Source organism: Amblyraja radiata, chromosome 15 (assembly GCF_010909765.2).
Source record: "Amblyraja radiata isolate CabotCenter1 chromosome 15, sAmbRad1.1.pri, whole genome shotgun sequence".
In the NCBI taxonomy this organism is placed as follows: Eukaryota; Metazoa; Chordata; class Chondrichthyes; order Rajiformes; family Rajidae; genus Amblyraja; species Amblyraja radiata.
In genome coordinates this window covers 27,395,986-27,419,799 of record NC_045970.1, presented here as the reverse complement: position 1 = coordinate 27,419,799, position 23,814 = coordinate 27,395,986, and the positions used below count along the sequence as shown (strand labels likewise).

At 40.7% G+C, this 23,814-nt stretch overlaps 1 protein-coding gene across 1 annotated transcript in view; it reads right to left on the bottom strand.

The window, feature by feature from the left end:
- Window positions 1-3,430: 3,430 nt before the first annotated feature.
- nhlrc2 (NHL repeat containing 2) overlaps window positions 3,431-23,814 on the bottom strand; it is an 80,956-nt gene continuing 60,572 nt past the window's right edge. The window contains exons 8-11 of the mRNA XM_033033915.1: window positions 8,945-9,067; window positions 8,374-8,583; window positions 7,224-7,434; window positions 3,431-4,988 (exon numbers count right to left, since the gene is read on the bottom strand). Of these exons, the coding sequence (XP_032889806.1) occupies window positions 4,741-4,988; window positions 7,224-7,434; window positions 8,374-8,583; window positions 8,945-9,067 (792 nt within the window). The 3' untranslated portion in view covers window positions 3,431-4,740. The remainder of the gene's footprint in view (window positions 4,989-7,223; window positions 7,435-8,373; window positions 8,584-8,944; window positions 9,068-23,814) is intronic.

Genomic DNA, 23,814 nt, shown 5'->3' with positions numbered 1-23,814 from the left:
GTGACCTGAGGCGCCTCCCTGAAGGGAGAGACTGGAAAAGGTGGTTTGCTGGATGGGAGGGGTCCAAGATGATCTTTATTGCCCGTTTTGAGGTACGTTGGAGGTAAATGGAATGGATTGAGGGGAGGGGGGAGTTGATGGTCCTGGAGGCCTTGGAGACAATGCGCTGTATTCTGTGTAGTGAGTGACTGTCAGTGTTTCCGTACCAGACTGTGATTGAGGAGGTGATGATGCTTTCGATAATGGATTGATAGAAACAGACCAGGAGGTGTTTGTGGACTCTGAACGTTTTGAGCTGTCTGAGGAAGTATAGGCGTTGTTGTCCTTTCTTAGGATAAGAAAGGATAAGTAAAGGATAAGTTGTAGGATAACAAGAACTCCCTACGGGCCGTGGCCATACCCTGGTAGCGGGGGTTATGCCGTGGAACAGCAACGCGCTTAGAGTCCGAAGCTCGTCTCCTCCTCGCCCCCTAAGACCGGGAACTGGAGAAGTGGAGGGAGTCGGTGACAATAAGGACGCTGGACAAAGGGCCGGTAGGAAGAACCGGGACTCGTACCTTCTGCGCCCTCAAGGCCGGCTGCGGGAAGCAGTTCGGGAGCACAAAGGCTGAAGGAGACCGGGAAAGGAACAACAGTTCGCTGGCAATCCGGATGGGGGTGACGGCTGCAATGGGCTTTTATGGCCAGCCACAGCTGGGACTGAAAATGCCGCCAAAACCTGGCCACTTGCATATGAACTCAGTGGAAAGCCTCAAAAAGCTGGAGTAACTCAGCGAGACAGGCAGCATCTCTGGAGAGAAGGAATGGGTGATGTTTTGTGTCGCGACCCTTCTGAGTTGTTTCTATGCACTTTGTACTTAATTGGGGATTGTACTTATGCATGACAATAATCTTACTGCTCTGTATGCAAAAAAAAATGTCACTGTACCTTGGTACGCATGGCAATAAAGAACCGTTGAATCAGGAAGTGGCTTCTATGTCCATGTTTGATTATGCCATGAGTTCATAGGGTCACAACATCCTGATTATATGGTACCTCTAGTAGATCTGTCCTGTGTGTGGGAGGGGACAACACCATTATATCAATGGGATCTGAGACGATGGTTTGAATCTGACTTGCTGGTCTAGCCTGTGAGACACCCAATTTAGCCACCAGTTCCCAGATGCTTGTGAGGACTTTGCAAGGTCAATAGACCTGGGAGTGCCTTTCGTTCATATTTAGTTCAGACATAATTTTTTGATACAGCTGAGTGGTTTATGTTAGGGACATTATTGTAGGCTGAATTTTTTTTCAAAGGGAACTGATTCTTTCACTAACAGAAATTTAATCCCACTGCACCAGCCGTGGAATTTCACCTTTCATCTCCAAATCATCTGTGCAAGCTTGTTTCGCTAATTCAGCAGTTTAACTGCTATTCACTGTCCTCTACATTAGTATTGGTTGTTTGTTTGCTGTTTACACCTCTTTTCAAACATTTTTGTTTCTTTAAAACACACAAAGTGCTGGAATAACTCTGTATTTGACATTGTCACGTGCTTTGTCATTCCTTTTGTCCTGTTTGATGCTTTCCATGCTTTGAACTTTATTTACCCCTTTATTCATGCCTTCCCTCCCCATGTTGCTGTGTGTTTGTTTTAAACCTGCTATACCTCCAATCGTTTTCCAATAGTGATCTGTGACAAAAGAGTAACCTGTTTCTTTCTCCACAGGTGTCTAATTGTTGAGTATATTCAACAATTAGAGTTTTTATTTGCTATTTATAACATCTAATGTATTTTGGTTTTCAGAATTAATAAATTTTCATGTACAGGTATACAAAATGTATTAGCTTATTTGATTATTTGTATCCATTTAAGTTTCTTACATCAAATTCTTAGAAATGAATGAAATAACACTTATGCCAAGCCAGCCACACTGAAATGTTCTAATTTCTTAGGAATTAAACAGGCAAAAGTTGGAATAATAATAATAATAATAATATATCTTTTATTGTCATTGCACGTCAGTGCAACGAGATTTAGTGTGCAGCTCCACTGATGTACAAGAAAGGTAAATAAATACAATACATAAATAAACAAGCTGAATTGATTGACGTGACCATCTGAGGGAGACTGTCCAAAGGGGGTGGGTGGGGGGGCACTCATTAGGGCCGGTTCAGAGCCGCTATAGCTCTTGGGATGAAACTGTTCCTGAGTCTGGAGGTTCGGGCGTAGAAGGCCTTGTAACGTCTGCCGGAGGGAAGTAGTTGAAACAGACCGTGGCAGGGGTGTGATGAGTCCTTATGGATGCTGAGGGCCTTCCTGAGGCACCGCGTGTGGTAGATGCCCTCCAAGGCTGGTAGCTCTGTCCTGTGAGCAATCTCAGTCTATTTATACAAGGAAGTACGCAGTAAAATTCAGATAATCTGCTAGTTGACTACTCCAAAATACGAATGGTTCAACATTTGGTTCATTGGATGATGTTTTCACGCTCCCTTCACACTCACTGGGTTCCTGGTTCCCTATGTTCCTTCCCATTTGCTGGGATCTGGATCCGGCAATCGCTTCCACTCATCAAGCTCCAAATCCCATGCTCCCTTTAAACTAAAATAAACACAAAGTGCTGGAGTAACTCAGCGGGTCTGGCTACATCTATGGAGAATGTGGATAGATGACGTTTTGGGTCAGGACCGTCTTCAGACTAAGTTCCCATTAAACTTACCTGGCTCACTGGAAAATGTATTGTAATACTGTGTAACATTAAAGGAATAACTGGAGTACCGGGTTATTTATAGAAATAACATTCAACGATCCAGGAAAGCTGTTAGTCCAGCATCACTGAACCATCGAGCATGCAGGATTATAGCAGTTTCATTGGGCTTGATTTGGAGCGTCTAGTATGAAGGTTAATTTTACTGATTTTTAGGATTATGGAATATTCATATGAGCAGAGGTTGAGTGAACTTTGCTTCCAAGTGAACAATCCCAATAGTCCCTTTCCCACTATTTTTTTGTAACCCTTATTCTTTCTCTCTTGTGCCCATCTCCTCTTTGATTCTTTTTGTCATAAACCCCTTCTGTGGTGGTCTTTACAGAAGCCAATTAACCTAACAGCATGTCTTTTGGATGTGGAAGGAAACCGGATTACCTTAGGTAAATCTCCACGGTCATGGGGAGAATGTGAAAACTGCACACAGCGGCATCGAAGGTCAGATTGAACCCAAGTCTCTGGAGTCATGAGGCATCAACTGACTGGCACCAATCTATTCAAGGCAATGATTAATAAAGTTATGTATTTTAGGTGATTAAGAGATTATGGGTGGAGTTGAGGGCAGAATGGAAGAGCAACTTGAAGGAATGAACTTCCCACATTTAATATATTGTTATGTATTTCTTTTTAATGCAAACTATGAACAGCCACAGAAATGAAATTGTAGCTTGTGGCCAGAAATAAGTTTACTCCAAGTAATTTAACATACACGTAACAAATTAATTGCAATTTACACAAAAATATTATATCTTTATTGCGAGTGCAAAACTGGTAGCGCAAAAAATCTGTACATTTATATATGGGCAGGTCAATTAAAAGCATCAAAGCCATAGAGTATTCCAGGAATATTTCACAAATATTCAGAAATCCATAAAACACAAGGTAACAAAAAACAAAAGTAAAACAAATCTTTCTTTGGTGTTGTTTGTAACAATTCCGAAAAAGGTGCAAGATTAATTCCATGCTGTCAAAAAAGCTGTTGCAGCTTAATGGTACCAAATTATTTTGTAGCCCAGACATTAATGTATATCATTATGAAACCCTTATCACAACTCCAAATGGTTTTGGTTTTACTTATCACTCAAGATCTGTGTGTAAATTTAGAAACTCTTAATGTACTAATATATGTTATTTAAATAATATTTATTATTTTCTTTTGCATCCAATTCATTTGGTACTTTGATTGAACCTTAAATAGTTATTTGCTAAAAATGAATATTTTTGCAACTGCAAACTCTTTACCACATTCATAATTTAGTATGGCAATTTAGGACTGGTTCTAAGTCACATCTGTTTGTATTTCAAAAATAAAATTACACTGATTGTGACCTTGAAATGCCACAGAGGGATCTCACTGCTGCAACTAATTTTTACTGATGATTAGCAAAATATTGAAGCGGAGCCAGGAATTACACAAAGCTCTTTCACGCTCGGTATTTGATAAAACTCTGGTTACATGCATTTTCCTTGTGATTTTTATTGGGCATTTCTCCCATTGAAAGTGCTTTAACAAGAAAATTTCAGTTACAATTTGCAGAATAATCAGATATATTAAAACAAAAATAGCATTGAAAACAGAATGAACTTTCTCTAAATGAATATTGTGCTTAGCAAAGTAAGTGAAGTTTTAGAATACAGCATTTTCTAATTTCAGGCGTTGTTTTGATAATAGAACACTCTTCAGTAGAGCAAAGCGCAGAATGAAACTTCCTTGCATTTCCACCAAAACGACTCACAATTGGAACTGCAAAAGATTAATCACCTTTTCCATTTCTGGGTCAGCTTTCCTCGTGACAGAATTTACACTGTTAGTTTCAATGCTAAGTTGTACATTTTACAGTAGTAAGGCTCTCCCATGAGTTTGAACTCATCGGAAATAATCTATTTATTAACCCGTTATAGCATGTTAAAATTTAGCTCACTATTCTGAAAGATCGCAACTAAATGTTGCTATGTTTTTAATACCTTAATAGTTGGCTGTTGTTATTTATTTAAAAATTGAAGGGAAGGTCCACTGTTGAAATTATTTCTTCACATGTGCTAGAAAATTCTAACGGTTGTTTAAATGAGATTCCTTTCATTTGACATTTTTTGTCATTATTACAAAAATAGAGGCACACGTCGATTGATAACACAAGTTCATTTGTCTGCACTTGTGCTGGAACCACAAAGACGATTTCATTCTCCAGATTAACAATTTCTCCATCGATCTTCTGGCCCACAAAGAGCCACTCATGGTCTGCAAATAAAAAAAACATAAAATAGAAATTAGATGCCGTATTTGAAGTTAATATCAATATAATTAACTTTATAAGATAGATAAAATATTCAAAATAAAAAATTCTGCCTCAATTAATCACCACTCAAGACCAAACTCTAAAATGCGCATGAAGTTCCCAAGGGAATAAATTCTAGGATGTTGCAACCCTTTCATTCCTTTGCTTCATTCATTATTTTTCTACATGTATTGTCTTTTTTACATTAGTTTCATTTGTTCAAGACTGTAATGCTGAAGTGCAGCACAGTAAAAATAAAATATAGGTCGAGCATCAGGTGAAAATGTAGAAGCAGAATTGACCAGTACACATCATTCAAACAGATGTGGCCGGTTCTGATGCTAGGTCAACCATCTCATCTTTTCCCTTTCTACAAACACTGTCTTATCTTCGGGGTATTTCCAGTATTTGCTTTTAGGTTTCAGGTTTCAGCAAGTGCTCTCCACTGCACGTCACACGTCACACTGTCTATTTTCTCCTTTTCTCTCTTTCTCTGTCTCACTGCCGTCATTAATCTGTTAATAAGATGACTCCGTAACTAGGGCAACACTGTCCTTACACTGACAGAAATAGTTCCTAGTATTTACTCTCGCCCCTGTCCTAAAATTCACTTTGCCAGTTCTTAGGAACAGTCTTGACTTGAAATGTAAACCATTTCTCTTTCCACATACGCTGTCTGAGCAGATGAGTTTTATTGTTCCATTTTTATTTCAAAGTTCCAGCATCTGCAGTATTTTTATTAAAAAAATATATCTTAGTCTATTATTCTGTTCTAAACCCCAACGGATATTAAACTTGAAGAAAATGTTTCTCTTGAAAAGATAAAACCTTACTGCCATTTGTGTAGGATCCGACAGATATGTCTAGGCATTTGAGATTGCTTGATAATTGATGCAGATATTTTGCCACCATTAAATATATTAAGTGCCCTGTTTACCTGCTGAGGTTGATATGGATAAACACTGTGGTGAGAAACCCAATCCCTTCTTTTCATAAACTGTGTTAAACACCTACTTTGATCACTTGAAATAGAATGCCTCCGATACTGGAGACAATCTTGTTCCACTGAGGGATAAAAGGCTTCTATTTATGTCTGGGAAAGAACTGCAGATGCTGTTTTAAATTGAAGGTAGACACAAAATGCTGGAGTAACTCAGCAAAACGTCACCCATTCCTTCTCTCCAGAGATGCTGCCTGTCAATAACAAGAGGAGTTGAGTATAGGAGCAAATAGGTCTTTCTGCAGTTGTATAGGGCCCTAGTGAGACCACACCTGGAGTACTGTGTGCAGTTTTGGTCCCCTAATTTGAGGAAGGACATTCTTACTATTGAGGGAATGCAGTGTAGGTTTACAAGGTTAATTCCCGGGATGGTGGGACTGTCATATGCTGAGAGAATGGAGCGGCTGAGCTTGTATACTCTGGAGTTTAGAAGGATGAGAGGATATCTTATTGAAACACAAAAATATTAAGGGTTTGGACACGCTAGAGGCAGGAAACATGTTCCCGATGTTGGGGGAGTCCAGAACCAGGGGCCACAGTTTAAGAAAAGGGGTAAGCCATTTAGAACGGAGACGAGGAAACACTTTTTCACACAGAGAGATGTGAGTCTGTGGAATTCTCTGCCTCAGTGGAATTCTCTGTGGAGGCCGGTTCTCTGGATACTTTCAAGAGAGAGCTAGATAGGGCTCTTAAAGATAGCGGAGTTAGGCGATATGGGGAGAAGGCAGTCTCGGGGTACTGATTGGGGATGATCAGCCATGAACACATTGAATGGCAGTGCTGGCTCGAAGGGCCAAATTGTCTATTGTCCTGCTGAGTTAGTCAGCATTTTGTGTCTATCTTCTATTTATGTCTGCTCTGTAGACCAGTAAACACATACATTATTTTACATATGCAAAATACTTGAAAGGAGAAACAAATAAATAAGTTTAACTAATTTTATCAAAGTGAATAATAACTTCATTCTCTTAAGGGGTTTACAAACCCCCCTGAAAGTTTGGACAGAAATTATATACCTAATTACACCCTTACAATCTATTATACCTGGGAACTAAGACATGCAATATTTAACATTATAACTAAACAACTATATCTTGTACACGGAAGATTGCTTATTTGCAAAATTATTGTTGTAATTAGTTTGATTGTGTGGCATAAATAACTATGATGTACTATAATGAAAACATTAAAGCATTACCTTCTGCCCAGAGAGCCCAGAAACTTGGTGCCCCCTCAGTGAGCTTTGCTCCTTCTGGAAGTTCAATTTTCAAATGGAACTGCAGTGTTTGACAAGGTCTTACAACTAATGGTGTCTGTTGCACTGAAACTGCAGATTTTGGCAACCTAGAACCTTTCTTAGGTTTTATAGATTGGGAAGAATCTACAGCATCGACGAAAGTGACTGGTAGCTATAGAAAATGAAAGATAATGAAAATTACAACCATTGCTAAGATCATCTGGGAATTTATAATACTGTTTTTAGGATAATATGACTTTAAATTCAACATTTAGTTCTTCGTATAGAAAATTGATTTATGGTTTGCCAAAAACAGTTTTGATATTCACAGAATTGTGAAAGTCTGGAACAAATAGAGCTCAGTGAGTATGGAAAGTGGGGAAAGAAAAATGTGCTGGTGAATTAAATATAAAACAAATGGCAAAAGGGGTCAAGAACTGTATGTCGGATTAGAAATTGGCAAATTACACCCCCTAGACAGGGAATCAAAGGATGCTAAACCTAGTTTCAAATATTAGTATAAATCTGATTTACGATAGTGGAATATACCAAGAATGGGTTCGGAGAGAGAGATGTGTTGGAACAAATCTATTGGTGCACGAAGAATGATGATACACAAATTCCAGAGGTAAAAAATGTTACTAAGCAAATATCTTGGTCTGATGGTTGAGGCAATAAAAAGACCTGAAGTGAAGGCATGGCTGTGGTGAAACTGGATATTGAATTTTAAGGAGAATTAGTGTTGGCCACTTTTTGCCTCCTTGAAACTAGAAGAGGGAAACAATGATTTTCAAGGCCAGGTGGTAAAGGACTGCAAACTCCTTCTCTAACAATGAGACAGCTACATCTTTGGAGATAATGGTGAAGTATTTACCACTAACCAACTACACACAATGAAAATGTATAAAGCTTTTTTCTTTGGGTCATTCAAAAGTCATTATGTGATCGTCCTTTCCTCTTCGCCTGTTGCAACTAAACTTTATGATACTTTAAACTTACGCACATCCTCAAAAATGTTAAAGGATGTTTCCTATATGTTAGGCATATTTAATGCAAGATATGAAATAATTTGGTGAGAAATATCTTACCTTGGCTGAGAAATGTAACTTACCACAGACACTGTCTCCCTTTCCAAATCCAGTACTTTAATTTGATGATTGTTGGTATCGGCTACATATAGGACATTACCATTTTCTCCAACACACACATCTCCAGGCTCATTAAATGTGGCTTGTTTGAAATTAGGACCAATTACATTACTGGCTTTGCCAGTTCCTGCCAGTGTAGTACAGTGTTTTGTTTTTGGATTTATTACTTTGATCTGTACAAAAGAAATAAATATTTATAAGTGCCCCATAAAAGGGAAACAGTGTAAAAACATTTTTTCACTGATCAACTTGATATTTTAAAAATACTTTAAGAAGTATGTGAATTGCTGTGTCCCTTGACATTCACAAAAATACATTTCTTGATCATTTTGTTTACAGGGTCTCAAACCATAAACGTCAAGATTAATAATCATTGAGACATGCAAATTTGCAGTTTTAATTTCCTTTCTGTTGATGGTAGTCTTAATTGCAATTATACCTGAAGTGGTTGCAATAAATGCAGATTTTTAAATACCAATGAAAACAAAGAAAATAATTAAAAACAAATTAAATGGTTTGGCAATAAAAACTTACCTTGTGATTGTAGGAATCAGCAACATACAGTAGTTTTGTTTTTTCATTCCAAGCCACACCAAGAGGATGCTGTAACTTTGCATTCATACCAATACCATCACGATCTCCAAAAGCAAACAGATTCTGAAAATTAACAAAAACGTGATATACTTTATTAAAATCGGCTTAAAAAATATTTAGGATCAAAATTGGATCTAGTTCTACCCGATTTACATGCCTGACAAGTTTAAGTTATCTATTTTTCAGGCAGCAGTCGAAAATCAACTTTGGCTCCTTGTATTTGGCACTGAGGGGTTTAATGCTGATTTTAAGGACCTGGCCAACTCTGAGCATTGTGAACATGCATCTCAAGATTTTCCAGGCATAAGTGCAGAGATCATTACTGAAAAGGTGAGTGTTTTTCTTTTTTTTCATGTGGAGGGAGGAGGAGAACTTGAGCTCCTTCCGACTGCAGGGCACACTTGATCATCGCTACCAACAAAATGATTGGCTTGGCATCTCCTCATCTCGATCCTTTTTCAAGTCTTTTTCATTAACTGGTTACAGTTTGGGCTTTGAAGTGGAATACCATAAAGAGTGAGGTGTCTGGAGTTACTTCAAATTATGTCTTTACTGCTACAAAATAAGTGGATTCAACTTATCACACCATTTACATGAATAGATTGTTTAAAGCTTATGAAGGAAATGCTCTTCAAAAGTATTTACTTACAAAATTGTCCACTGAGAATGCATTAGCGGGCTTGCTATCTAGGTGATATATATTTAACATAATTTTCTGTCCATTAACTCAAATACAGCTGAGCAATAATCTTCCATTACCCGATGTATGACTGGGAACAGTTCTAAATGGAGTCATGCTGGAAGATAAACTTTTCACACCACTTTAGCTTGACAGAATAGAAGATAGCGGTGAAACTCCCCTTTTCACTGTGATCAAGATGCAGTGAGCTAGCAATTGTAATCACATCAGGTCATTTTAAGCATTGATTCGGAAACCATGGTAAAATGACACTTTTACCGATCTTAGGGATATGATTAAGGCTTTCCAAACAATTTGTCCTTGGGTAGCTCACTAAAAGGGAATGTACCTTCACTATGTACCTTCACTAAAAGGGTACTTGCTCTTAAACTTAAAAGATATTCAGACTATTTCAAAAATGGTAGTAGATAATTTCTGCCCATTAAGCTTCAAAAGTTTCTTGAATAAATTTTACTAACACCATAAACAAGTTAGAAATATTGGAACTTACCAAATATATGACTTTGCATTATAGTTAAAATACATAACAGACCAAAATTGAAAGAGCTAAATAAAAATATTTTATTAATCACTAAACATACTTCTTTTCTGTCATTTTACAATTTAACAATTAAGGACGTTAAAGGAACCATCTTGTGTGAATGCACTTGTTTAACCATTTACCTAATACAGATTAATTGGATCATATCTTTGATCCAATGGTCAGAAGCCCAGAACCTTGTAAAAACCTGCCCACAAAGATTAGATGGATCTTGGTGTGAATATTCCCAATTCTAAATCAAACTGGAACAAAATCGATTTTGTAGGGTATCAGTACTATCCAGCAACAATAATGTTATTCAGCAGGCTGCTGCCAAAAGGATTGAAGAATTCTTATAAATTAAAGTCAACAATTATATTTAATGTCTTAAAACATTTTAGGAAAAAATGAAATTAAGATTAAGACAATAAACGTGGGATTACGGCTAATGGAGATACAACAAAACAGCAGAAACTGGAATCTTGCGAAACACACAGAGTTGGAGGAATCGAGCAAGTCATGAATTGAGTGGGCTTGAATTCATGTGCCACTGGTGCCTGTAATGTAGAATAGTAAGATTAAACGAGAACTTACCAGTTTGAAGTTTGATCTTTATTTTATGAGGAGGAACGTTGAGGGAATACGTGAAGAACCCCGCCTACGGCGCATGCGTGTCATTCTTCAAAGCAGCGGTGTGAGGTCACAGATAGAAAATAATGACCTAAGATAGTAAGATTATTAAAGAGATACCAGTTTAAGATATGACCATATAAGGGTGGGAGCGGAGGGCACGTATTCCCTCAACGTTCCTCCTCATAAAATAAAGATCAAACTTCAAACTGGTAAGTTCTCGTTTAATCTTACTATTTTACTTCGGAGTCACGTGAGTGACTTCGTGAAGACTTCAAAGCTCTGTGACCTCATGCCGTGGAACGAGTCCAATCTTCACAACTGCCTTGGTAGTTTGGGAGAAATTGTTACTGGTATTTAAAAAAAAAAAAAAAACACAATGATACCAACATTTTTAAGCAAAAATTGTAAATAATATTTATTAAATCAATTTATAAACCTTATAAGCTTCAGGTGTAAATTAAATAGAACTCAAAATTTTGCCCGAAAACGTTTCTTCTTTTCTAACTGGTTTGTTGTAATATGTGCGAAACGTTTTCTCTGATGACCATCCTGCAGTTCTGAGGATATTGTCCATCGGTACCTCCAGGCGATTAGCTGCTGATGTAGATGCAGCCCTGGTGGAGTGAGATTTGAATACATTAGTGTCCACTCCTGCCTGAACTAAGCAATATCTCAGCCACCGTGAAATGGTCTGAGTCGAGACTTTATGGTATGGCTTCTTATGGCTAATTAAAAGAGCCTTTTCATTGCCTCTGATAGCCTTCGTTCTGTCCATATATAACATGATGTGTTTTACTACACAGAGACGTTCATCCTGTGGATAGGCTATGAACTCTATCACCTGACCCGCTGATCCTGGTCTATTTTGCTTAATAAGGCCCTGGATCACGAAAATCAGCCTTCCTGTCGCCTCCGTCAAGTTATCCAATCTTAACTTCTGTAATGACTGGACCCTTTGCGCTGTGACCAGCGCCATAAGCATAACCATTTTCATAGTTAGATAGTTTAGCGGTAATGCCGTAGCCGGTGACCAATTCCGTAACATTTTTAGGACTACGCTCACATCCCAGATTTGGCTATATCTAGCCCTTGGTGGGTTAGTGTTAAAGATGCCTCGTAGCAGTTTTATTACTAGAGGATGTGAGCCGACACCCTGTCTTTCTGTGCCTTCCCATAAATAACTGGACAAGGCACTCCTAGCACTATTGACCGTGCTGTAACTGAGTCCTTCAAAGTGCAGGCTTGTGAGGAATTCTAGGACAGCTGGAATATCCACCTTTCTGTGGTCTAGATTGTTGTCCAGGCAGTATTTAGTCCATTTCTTGACATGACATAAATATTGTTTTTGAGTGGAAAGTCTCTGTGCTGCTGTGATCATGTCCACAGTTCTATCAGATAAACCCATATGCCGAAATGGTTCCTTCAGAGTCTACAAACCAATAAATTTAGATAATTATGGCAAGGATGGCTGTCCCCAGTCACCGGATGCACCAGCAACTGAGGACTATGTTTTAAAGTAATATATGGTGTAAGCACCAAATCCTGCAGCACCGAGAACCATGGTTGGGTAGGCCAATCAGGTACTATGAGAATCCCAGATGCCGAGTCTAGCTGAATTTTCCGTAGTACCCGATTGATGAGGCAGAAAGGAGGAAATGCATAAATGAACCATTTCCCCCAGTGCAAAGAGAATGCATCTGTAGCTTCTGCCTCAGGATCTGGTTCCCATGATATATACCTAGGTAACTGATGATTTAACCTGGATGCAAAAAGATCAATATCCGGCCTTCCGTACTTTGCTGTGATATCAGCAAATATCTTTCTGTCTAACATCCATTCCGTATTTTCATTAAATTTTCGTGACCTGGCGTCTGCCACTGAATTAAGTATCCCTGGTAGATACGTAGCCGATAACCAAATATTCCTTTGGATACACCATTCCCAAATATGGTTTGCCAATTCATCACAGGATATTGATATATTTCCACCCATATGATTTATATATGCCACCACCGTGGTATTGTCTATCTGCAATCTAACATGCTGGTTAATCATTCCCGAGCAATAAGATTTTAAACCATAAAAAGCACTCAACATTTCTAAGTAATTTATACCCTTTGTGGTAAGTAGGTTAGTTTCCTGTACATTCCATCTCCCTCCAGAGCTCGAGATGGTATCCGTTGCTCCCCAACCCAGTGCACTGGCATCTGTTTGTAATACCACAGATGGGTTTGGAATAACTATTGGGTTGGAGCTATATATAACATTTTGTTCCCACCATTGTAGTTCTTTTATAGCTCTAATTGTTAGCTCCATAGGCCTATCAAAATGGCCTCTATTAATTTTTAGTGCTCTAATTTTTTCTCTCTGTAAATTTTGGTAATGCAATCGTCCAAATTGAATGGCAGGAAACGTGGCTATAATTATCCCAATAATCCTGGCTACCCGTCTAATGGATGGTTTAACGGTATTAATAAGCTCTGTGCAATCCTTTTGGAACTCAGTGGCTTTCCCTATAGGTAAAGTCACTAACATATCAAGTGTGTTAATAGTGAACCCCAAGTAATCAATATTAGTTGCAGGTGTTAATCTTGACTTAATTGGATGGATAATGAATCCCAGCTGTTCCATCAATTTTCTTGTGGCAACCACTGCTCTACTAGCCAATTCATAAGTTTTCCCCACAATCAAGATATCATCCAAATATGCCATCACTCTATAGTTTTGTTGTCTAAGAAATGCCAAAGCTGGTTTAAGAATTTTTGTGAATAATCTAGGGGCTGACGTTAGCCCGTTTGGTAGCGCCTTGTATTGCCAAAGCTGACCCATCCAATTAAATTTCAAAAACCGTCTGTGTTCTGCTCTGATGGGTACCGTATAGTAAGCATCTTGCAGATCAATACTTGCCATAAAGTAGCCTGCCGACACTAGCTCTGTAGCAGTACTAAAAGTATCCATTTTAAAATGAGCATATTGTACAAACTTATTAAGTGTTGATAAATCAATAATTATCCGGCAACCCCCATCTTTCTTATGTCTAATGAATATATTTGAGACAAATTCCTGTTGTTCATGTTTGGTTTTTTCAATTACTCCTTTCGTGAACAACCTTTGTATTTCAATTTTTGCTTTAGCTCTGTCTAATTTGGTAAGCATATAAGTTCTGTCCGGTGTATGTTGTACTGGAGGTTCTTGTATGTGTATAAACTCTATAAGATATCCCTTAATACTGCTAAGGATATACCTATCCACAGTTAACTTACACCATGCTTCCAAATGAAATTGCAACCTCCCTCCAAGTTCTGTGCTCCTTATTAATTTTTGAGGCACAGACCCACCTACCTCCATGGTTATCGGTGGTGTTACTTTCTTGGTCTTAACCGAGGTTGCGGAGGGCCTTGAGGTTGAAAGTGGGGTAAATGTTGAAGTGGAGGCTTCCGCATTTTCCATTGTGGGCGTCCCGGGCCAACCCCTAAAAAAGGACGTTGTTGCTGGTTTCCTCTGGCCTCTCTCCAATTTTTCGTACTATACATACTAGTACTTGCTTTTTTAGTCGTCCCATAAGGATGATACCGTTTTCCGACATATCCTTTGGTCGCTTTTATTAGGCCCAACGTTTTGGCCTCTTCCTCCAAATCTTTGACCTGTTTTGATAGGTCACCCCCAAACAACAAATTTTGAGGTTTTATGGCTTTCTGTTTGCACAGGATTGCAAATTTTGGGTCTAACGTTGGCTGAATAGCCCCTTTCCTGATGTTGTTCAGTTCAAATTGAACATTGCAAAACAGTGCTAAAGCGTCTTTCATGTCATTGGACATATCCACATTTTCCAGCGTACGGGCCAAAGCTGTTATACCCGCCGAGAGTCCTTTACTAGCATTCTGTATTTTTATATCCAGACTCCGAATATCCTGCCCCACGTGTCTCCAAATGCTTCGGTTCACCTTGGGTACATTCAGAGCCGCACAATTTCGCGGAGGTAAATGTCTTGCCCATACCTCAGCTAAGGTATCAGTTTTGAGGTGATGGGTCGTCATATAATCAATGCTGGCCGCCATCCTGGCCTCTAGGTCTTTTCCAGTTTCTTCTTGCTGGAAATATGTGTGCACCATGTCCAGCAACTGTGTTCCCTCATCCTCCATATGGGAACGTGGCTCTGACTCTTGTTCAGAGTCCGAGTCAGGCAGCCCTTGAACACCCTCTTCAGATGAGGATGATATGTCCAGCAGCCTTTTCTGGCCATGCTCTGAGGGACTTACACCTGTATGTGTGCGGCTTTTATCCATTTTCTGGAGCCTGACACTATGGAGATGTTCCTCCCACAACCGCTCCAGCCGACTTTCGTGCTCTCCCGCACTAGTCGCTCGCGGGTGTTTCTTTTTAGCCCACCGCTCCTGCCGACTTTCGTGCCCTCGGGCACTAGTCGCACGCGGTTTAAATCGCAACTCGTCGCCATGCCTACCGGCTCTGGTTGCTCCCGGCCGCTGCAAACGCCGTTTTTCGCCGTCCCGGTACTCCTCCAAACAGATAGATGACGGCCCCACATGCTGCAGCCACTCGTACTGTTTTCCGAGCTCTGCAGATGCGATCGCTGCCGGCTGCTCTATGCCCTGCAGCTGGTCATCATCACTGCTATACAAGTAAGTATTTACCGGCGATTTTTCGGGCTCACTTTCCCCGCGGTTCGTTTTGCGTTTCGCCTTCCCGCCCGGTCTAGAATTAGTTTTTCCCGGCGCGGGGTTTGAATCTGGCACAGCTGGCTCAACGCAAACTGCCTGTGCCGTCGGCTGCTGCTGCGGGTCCCCGGCACCTTTACCGCCGACATCCTGCAGCTTCTTCACAGCCTTTCTGCGTCCTCTATCCATTCCTAAAAAACGGTGAAAATGCAGAATCACTTACCTGCCGTCGACCGGCTTTTTAACTCTCCCGTTCAAGGGGACGTCCTCCCCAGGTCCGACACGTTCAATGCGTGTATGCGATATGACACGCATGCGCCGTAGGCGGGGTTCTTCACGAAGTCACTCACGTGACTCCGAAGTAAAATAGGCTACAGTTTAATCAGTCTGAGACCAGCATCCTAGTGAATTGAATAATTGATTCCTGAGGTAGTAGATTGGTTGTATGAGGAGAGATTATGCATGCAATGTTTACATTCTCCTTAGTTTAGAAAAATGAGAGGTGATCTCATTAAAATGTATAAAATCTTTACAGTCCTTTACAGAATAGACACGGAGATGTTGCTTCCGCTGGCAGTAGTATTTTGGACCAAACGTCAGTCTCAAAATAAGGAGAAATGTTGTCACCAGTGATAGTGAATCTTTGATTTTCACAACCCAATTGTACTATGGCATCTCATTGCTCAGGATATTCAAGATAGAATGGCACGGATTTTTAGGTATTAAAAGTGGAGGGGAGGTGAAAGTTGCACTGCAATCTTAATGAAGAGCAGACCAGGCACGAGAGGCAAAGCTTCTGTCTCTTGTATTATTATATAGTTAAGATAGTGCTTTGAACATTCAGGTGAACTGACAACAAGCTAGAGGGATTAAATTTGATTACTAAAGTGAAAAATGACATAAGCATAGGCCCCATAGGTCAATTAGCCAACTTATTTTGTAACAACATATTGGTTATAATAATGACCCAATTGTGACTTCGTAAACAGAATCTTAAAACCCTTGCTAAAATGTGGAGGCACATTCTTGGCTTGATCTACTATTGCTTATGCGAACTGTATTAACAGAAACACACAAACATCTCGACAAACTCCAACCTTACTAATCTCTAGTTTGTACATCCCTGCTACTAAATAAAGTCAGGAAATGTGATCATTTCAAGCACAAGTTGTTAATCACTAATTTATTAGTTGAATGCATTGACACAAAGATGTGCATGGCCAAATTCAAATACCAAGTTAGAATTAATGGATGAATGGAAGGATGAACAATAAAAGTCATACACTTTATTTTCTCCAAATGGCTTTTCCACTGATGAAAGTAAAATGTCCAGTCTTAAATATAGATCAACACATAACCCATGAATTTAATCATGGTTTCAACATATATGCGCGAGAGGATTTGATTTAACTTTGCGAGCTTTGAACTTTCTCAGATGCCATTATTTTTTTCAGTTAATTAAAATCGAGCTGTTTGCTTCATCTGACAGTTATAGTACCAGACCAAAACATCTTGGGTATCATGCTTTGTTTGGCCAGTATTTTACTTTGGAGCATTATAAAAGAATGAATGTTTAAAACAAGATAAACAACACATTTTTAGTTGCCTTTCAGGGTTTATACAATCAAGATTGTTTCAGGGAAATGATGCAAAAATCTATCTCTAGAGAAAAAGAGGCCATGATTTTGCAGACAGTGATGAAACAATAGTGTTCACAACTGACCTTGAGAAAGCTGCTCACAAAGATCCAGCTAGCACTTTTCCTCTTTTCTTGTATGTTGCTTAGATTCGGTCATACAGCGTTGAAACAGGCCCTTCGACTCAACTTGCCCACGCCGACCAACATGCCCCATCTACAACAATCCCACCAGCATGCGTTTGTCCCATATCCCTCTAAACCTATCCTATCCATGTGCCTGTCTAAATGTTTCTTAAACATTGTAATAATACCTACCTCCTCCTGAAGCCCATCACATACACCCTTTGTGTAAAAAAGTTGCCCCTCAGGTTCCTATTGAATCTCCCTCCCCACCTATGGTTATAAACCTATGTCCTCTGGTTCTTGATTCCCCTACTCTGGGTAAAAGACTGTGCATTTACCCTATCTATTCTTCTCATGATCTTATACACCTCTATAAGATCACCCCTCATCCCCCTGTGCTCAGAGGAATAAAGTCCTAGTCCAAGTAATAAAGTCCTAAAGTACTTCCCAAGCTAGGAAAGATCAGGAAGTATCGCTATAAAAAAGTAAACCTGCTTGTTAAGAAGCAAAATGAATCAGGAAGCTACACTGCCCTCCATAATATTTGGGACAAATACCCATCATTTATTTATTTGCATTGTACACTGCACATTGTACATTGTACACTGCACAATGACAATAAAGTTTGAATCTGAATCTGATTTGCCTCTGCACTACAATTTGAGATTTGTAATTGAAAAAAATCACATGTGAGTGAAGTCCACATTGTCACATTTTAATAAAGTCCGTTTCTATATATTTTGGTTTCACCATGTAGAAATTACAGCAGTGTTTATACATAGTCCCCCCATTTCAGGGCACCATAATGTTTGGGACACAGCAATGTCATGTAAATGAAAGTAGTCATGTTTAGTATTTTGTTGCATATCCTTTGCATGCAATGACAGCTTGAAGTCTGCGATTCATGGACATCACCAGTTGCTGGGTGTCTTCTCTGGTGATGCTCTGCCAAGCCTGTATTGCAGCCATCTTTAGCTTATGCTTGTTTTGGGGGCTAGTCCCCTTCAGTTTTCTCTTCAGCATTCAAAAGGCATGCTCAATTGGGTTCAGATCAGGTGATTGACTTGGTCACTCAAGAATTTACCATTTTTTAGCTTTGAAAAACTCCTTTGTTGATTTAACAGTATGTTTGGGATCATTGTCTTGCTGTAGAATGAACCGCCGGCCAATGAGTTTTGAGGCATTTGTTTGAACTTGAGCAGATAGGATGTGTTTATATACTTCAGAATTCATTATTCTACTACCATCAGCAGTTGTATTATCAATGATGATAAGTGAGCCAGTACCTTCAGCAGTCATACATGCCCAGGCCATAACACCCTCACCACCGTGTTTCACAGATGAGGTGGTATGCTTTGGATTTTGGGCAGTTCCTTCTCTCCTCCATACTTTGCTCTTGCCATCACTCTTATATAAGTTAATCTTCGTCTCATCTGTCCACAAGACCTTTTTCCAGAACACTGGTTGCTCTTTTAAGTACTTCTTGGCAAACTGTAACCTGGCCATCCTATTTTTGCAGCTAACCAGTGGTTTGCTTCTTGCAGTGTAGCATCTGTATTTCTGTTCATGAAGTCTTCTGCGGACAGTGGTCATTGACAAATCCACACCCGACTCCTGAAGCGTGTTTCTGATCTGTCGGACAGATATTTGGGGATTTTTCTTTATTATAGAAAAAATTATTCTGTCATCAGCTGTGGAGGTCTTCCTTGGCCTGCCAGTCGCTTTGCGATTAGTAAGCTCACCAGTGCTCTCTTTCTTCTTAAAGATGTTCCAAAAAGTTGATTTTGGTAAGCCTAAGGTTTGGCTGATGTCGCTAACAGTATTATTCTTGTTTCTCAGTCTCATAATGGCTTCTTTGACTTTCATTTACACAACTTTGGTCCTCATGTTGATAAACAGCAATAAAAGTTTCCAAAGATGATGGAAAGACTGGAGGAAAGACTATATGCTGAGAGCTCTCTTATACCTGCATTAAGGAGGCATTTAAGCACACCTGAGCAATTACAAACACTGTCAAGCCATGTGTCCCAAACATTATGGTGCCCTGAAATGGGGGGGGGGGGGGGGGGGGGGGGGACACACTACGTATAAACACAGCTGTAATTTCTACATGGTGAAACCAAAATGTATAAAAATATCCTTTAATAAAATCTGACAATGTGCACTTTAACCATGTGATTTTTTTTCTATTACAAAACTCAAACTGTGGAGTACAGAGGTTAATAAATAAATGATGGGTCTTTGTCTCAAAGATTATGGAGAGCGCTGCAGAAATATCAGGCTGTGGAAGTAAACTTGTTTAAAAATATAATGGAATTTTTAATAGTCATCGGAAGAAATTACAACACACACAATTCTGGTGAAGTTACCACAGTATGTTGCCATTATAATTGACAGCAAATTTGAGATTTCCTCTCCTGTGTAATTTAGTATTGAAATCCCAAAGTTGCTATCACCGGCTCATCTCCGTGCTACAGGCCCCACTTCGGCGGATTACCCCAGCATGAGAAAGGGAATTCAGTGAAAATCACTTTTTTTTTTGCAAATTATTCCAACTAGGGAACTGTAGATATCCTGCGTATGTCATACTTTGGCTGCTCTGTTAGCTTGATGACATAGTCATGGAGCTAAACATCATGGCAACAGACCCGCCTTGACCATGCCAAAATAAATGACATTCTGGGCTAGTCCCGTTTCCCTGCATTTGGCACACATCACTCCAGTAATTTCTAATCCATATATCAAGGGGGTGCTTAGAGACACAAGGTTCTGTATCGGTGACGACCCTATACCAACAGTGTCTGAACAGCCAGTTAAAAGCCTGGGCAGATGGTACAATGCAAGTCTCAAGGATAAAGAGCAGGTGGAACAACTAAGGCAAGAAATTGTCAATGGCCTGGAGAACATCAATCAGACCCTACTGCCTTGGAAACTGAAGCTCTGGTGCCTACAGTTTGGACTCCTTCCTCGGACAATGTGGCCACTGACCATTTATGAAGCCCCAATAACAACTGTGGAGAAGATGGAGCGAACCATAACTTCATACGCGAAGAAATGGCTCGGGGTCCCACGATGTCTAACTAACATCGGCCTATATGGCAAAGGGGTCCTGGAACTACCTCTCACTAGTCTAACAGAGGAATACAAGTGTTCTAAAGTAAGACTTCAGATGACACTGAGGGACTCTAGAGACAAGACCATCAGTGCTGTTGCGCCGCCCCTAGTAACTGGCCGGAAGTGGACGCCATCTGATGCAGTACAGCAAGCTTCATCAGCCCTGAGATACAAAGACATCGTGGGGCAAGTCCAGCAGGGAAGAGGAGGCTTGGCCTTACGACAAGTAAACCAACTTGGCGAAAGGCCACAACATCAGAGCGGAGGACATTGGTGGTCGAGGAGGTGCGGCGACAAGAGGAGGCCGCAAGAAGTGCAAAGGCGGTCTCTCTTGCCAAACAGGGGCAATGGATGCAGTGGGAAGGTGTGGAGCGGAGGAAGATCAGCTGGAAAGAACTATGGGAAATGGAAGCAAGCAAGATCAGCTTCATCATCAGAGCGACTTATGACGTGCTTCCATCACCAAAGAACCTCCATCAGTGGTACGGCGAGGATCCAACCTGTGCCCTCTGCCCAACTCCAGCGACCCTCAAACACATCATGGTAGGCTGCAAGACCAGCCTCACGCAAGGGAGATACACGTGGCGGCATAATCAGGTACTAAAAAGCCTGGCATCAGCCCTTGAGAACAGGCGGTGTGCGACCAACTCCTTGCCTCCGAGAGCAAGCAACCCCCTCCCCCTAAGGGCAACAACCTTTGTCCGAGAAGGACAGAAAACATCTAAACATCCTTCCACCAGATCAGAAGAAGGAAACCTATGCAGGGCCCGCGACTGGAGGATGCTGGCGGACATCGGCCGACAACTAGTTTTTCCACCTGAAATTGCTTCCACCAACCTCAGGCCAGACTTGGTGTTCTGGTCCCCTTCACAGAAGACTGCTTACATCATAGAGCTCACAGTTCCATGGGAGAACTCTGTTGAGGAGGCCTATGAGCGTAAGAAGCTGCGTTACGCAGAGCTTGCAGCAGAGGCAACGCAGCGTGGCTGGAACACCAAAGTCTATCCAGTTGAAGTGGGATGCAGAGGATTTGTTGCGTCATCTACCATCAGACTGCTGAAGGAGCTTGGAATCCACGGTCAGGCTCTGCGGAAGACCATAAGATCACTCTCAGAGGCGGCTGAAAGAAGCAGCCGGTGGATTTGGCTCAAGCGGAAAGACCCATGCTGGGCCCCAAGTATTTCAGGGTGAATCTTTGGGACGGTTTGACACGGGACACGCGCTGAGGGCTGATCATCCTGCAGCGGGCCGCCCTTGTGGAGGGTGTATAGTGTTAAAAGGCCGAAACACCCAGTGATGCAAGGGTACACTACTGATGATGTGTCCTGTGCCCAACTGTCCTGAAGGTTACCCAGGCCAAGATATACGTATCCACTCCCCCACCCCCCCCCCCCCCCCCCGCCCCCCCCCCCACAGATGTTGAGCGTCTACCACTCTCAACAATCAACGAATGTCGTGAAATGCTCCCCACCTATTGGCACAAGGGACTTCTTAACATCTTGTCCTGTGTATTTGATTCTTCACAAATGTCTTTTGAAATTCATAGTTGTGTCTGCTTCTATAGCTTCCTCTGGGAACTCGTTCCAGAAATACTCTGTGTGAATCAGATGCTCTTAAGGTCCCTCTTAAATCTCTCCCCTTTCACCTTAGAGCTATGCCCTCCAGTTTTAAAATCCTCTACCCTGGGAAAAATACAGTGAGCAGTCATTTTATCCATGCACCTCATTTTTGCATACCTCAATATGGTCACTCCTCATCCTACTATGCTACAAAGATAAAAATCCAAGCCTATCCAGATTCTCCTTTTAACTCAAGCCTGCATGCTCTGGTGGTTTTCTGCGGAAACTCTTCTGCACCATCTCCAACTTAATTGTATAATTCCTGTAGCTAGTTGACCAGAACTGTACAAATACTCCAAATGTGGTCTTGCCAACAATTTGTAAAACTAACATGTTGTCCCAACATTTGTACTCAATGCCCTTTCCAGTGAAGGTAAGAATGCCAAATGCCTTCTTCACCACTCTGTCTAGCTCAATCATCACTTTTAGGGAACTATGCACCTGTACTTTTAGATCTCTTTGTGCTGCATAACTCTCCAGAGCTCTACCATTTACTCTGCAAGTCCTACCCTAGTTTAACATACCAAAGTGCAACACCTCACATTTGTCAGAGTTAAATTTTATTTTCCATTCCTTGCCCCACATTCTCAACTAATCTAGATTCTGCTATAAACTTAGATATCCTTGCTCACTGTCTACTATAGCATCAATGTTGGTGTAATTTGTAATTTTTCTCACATGAAAATTGTTAAATGTAGAGAAGAAACAAAAGTGGACTGAACACCAACCCCCTGTGGCACACTACCTGTCACAGGTCTCCAATCAGAAACACAACCTGACATCAGGGCTGTTAAGTGCCATCAGTCTCTTTGTTTTGACATTTGACTGAAACAGATATCTGTAAACATCTGATTCCCCACCTTCCCATTAAAATAACACCAAAATCCAGGCACTTCTTTTGTTGTAATCTCAGTTAATTAGGCCGGCACAGAGGCGCCAACTATTGAAGGTGATGGATGGTGGGATGGCGATGTTAATATTGGCTAAATTAAAGACACCATAAAATGGAGGATCCTGCACTTGTCAGAATTGCGTAACCCTTGTCAGCTGAACTTTACAGGCTTTGATTGGCGTCAGTCAGTCTAGGCTCAGACTGATATGCAGGATGGCAAGGGGTCCAGGTGTTCTCCCTGTTTCTCTTAAATTGATAACATGTATAGCGGTTTTGCAAACTAACCTTAAATACATCATTACTATTGGATCGCTGCAAAAGCATTATAAACTGTATACATAATGTTGCAAGATGGTCATCCTGTTAATTGATGTTTGGTCGAACTGTTGAGCCTTGGAGAAATTGTTTGAATCTCAGGGCACATGTTTCAATGTTTGTTCTTGTTAACTTCCTTCGAGAGCTTTCTTTCTTATACAATGTATTGAGCTGCTGTATTATTGGGCTAGGGAAATGTCTGTTATGTATGGGATTAATCGATATCTGTAATTGGGTTATTACGAGACCACCCCCATGTGGTTCGGCCCCTCGAGGCCCAGGGACATATAAAAGTCCGCTACCACGAGGTCCAGCGTCGATCTTCTGGGAGAGCGGATGGGAATGCGTGAACATCTGGAGTGTCTCTGTCTGAGCGATGCCTAGAGGGCTTGAACAGGCAAATACGAGGATCGAACCCGCGGTGGGATAGGTACAGTAGTTGAACTGTAATGCGTTTTGTTAAAATAAAATTTAGTTGTTTCAAATGCTTGATTCATTGCTTTTATTGAAACTAGACTGGGGGGATGCTTAGAAACGAGCAATTTACAGCGGGATTGTCATATGTTGATAGATTGGAGC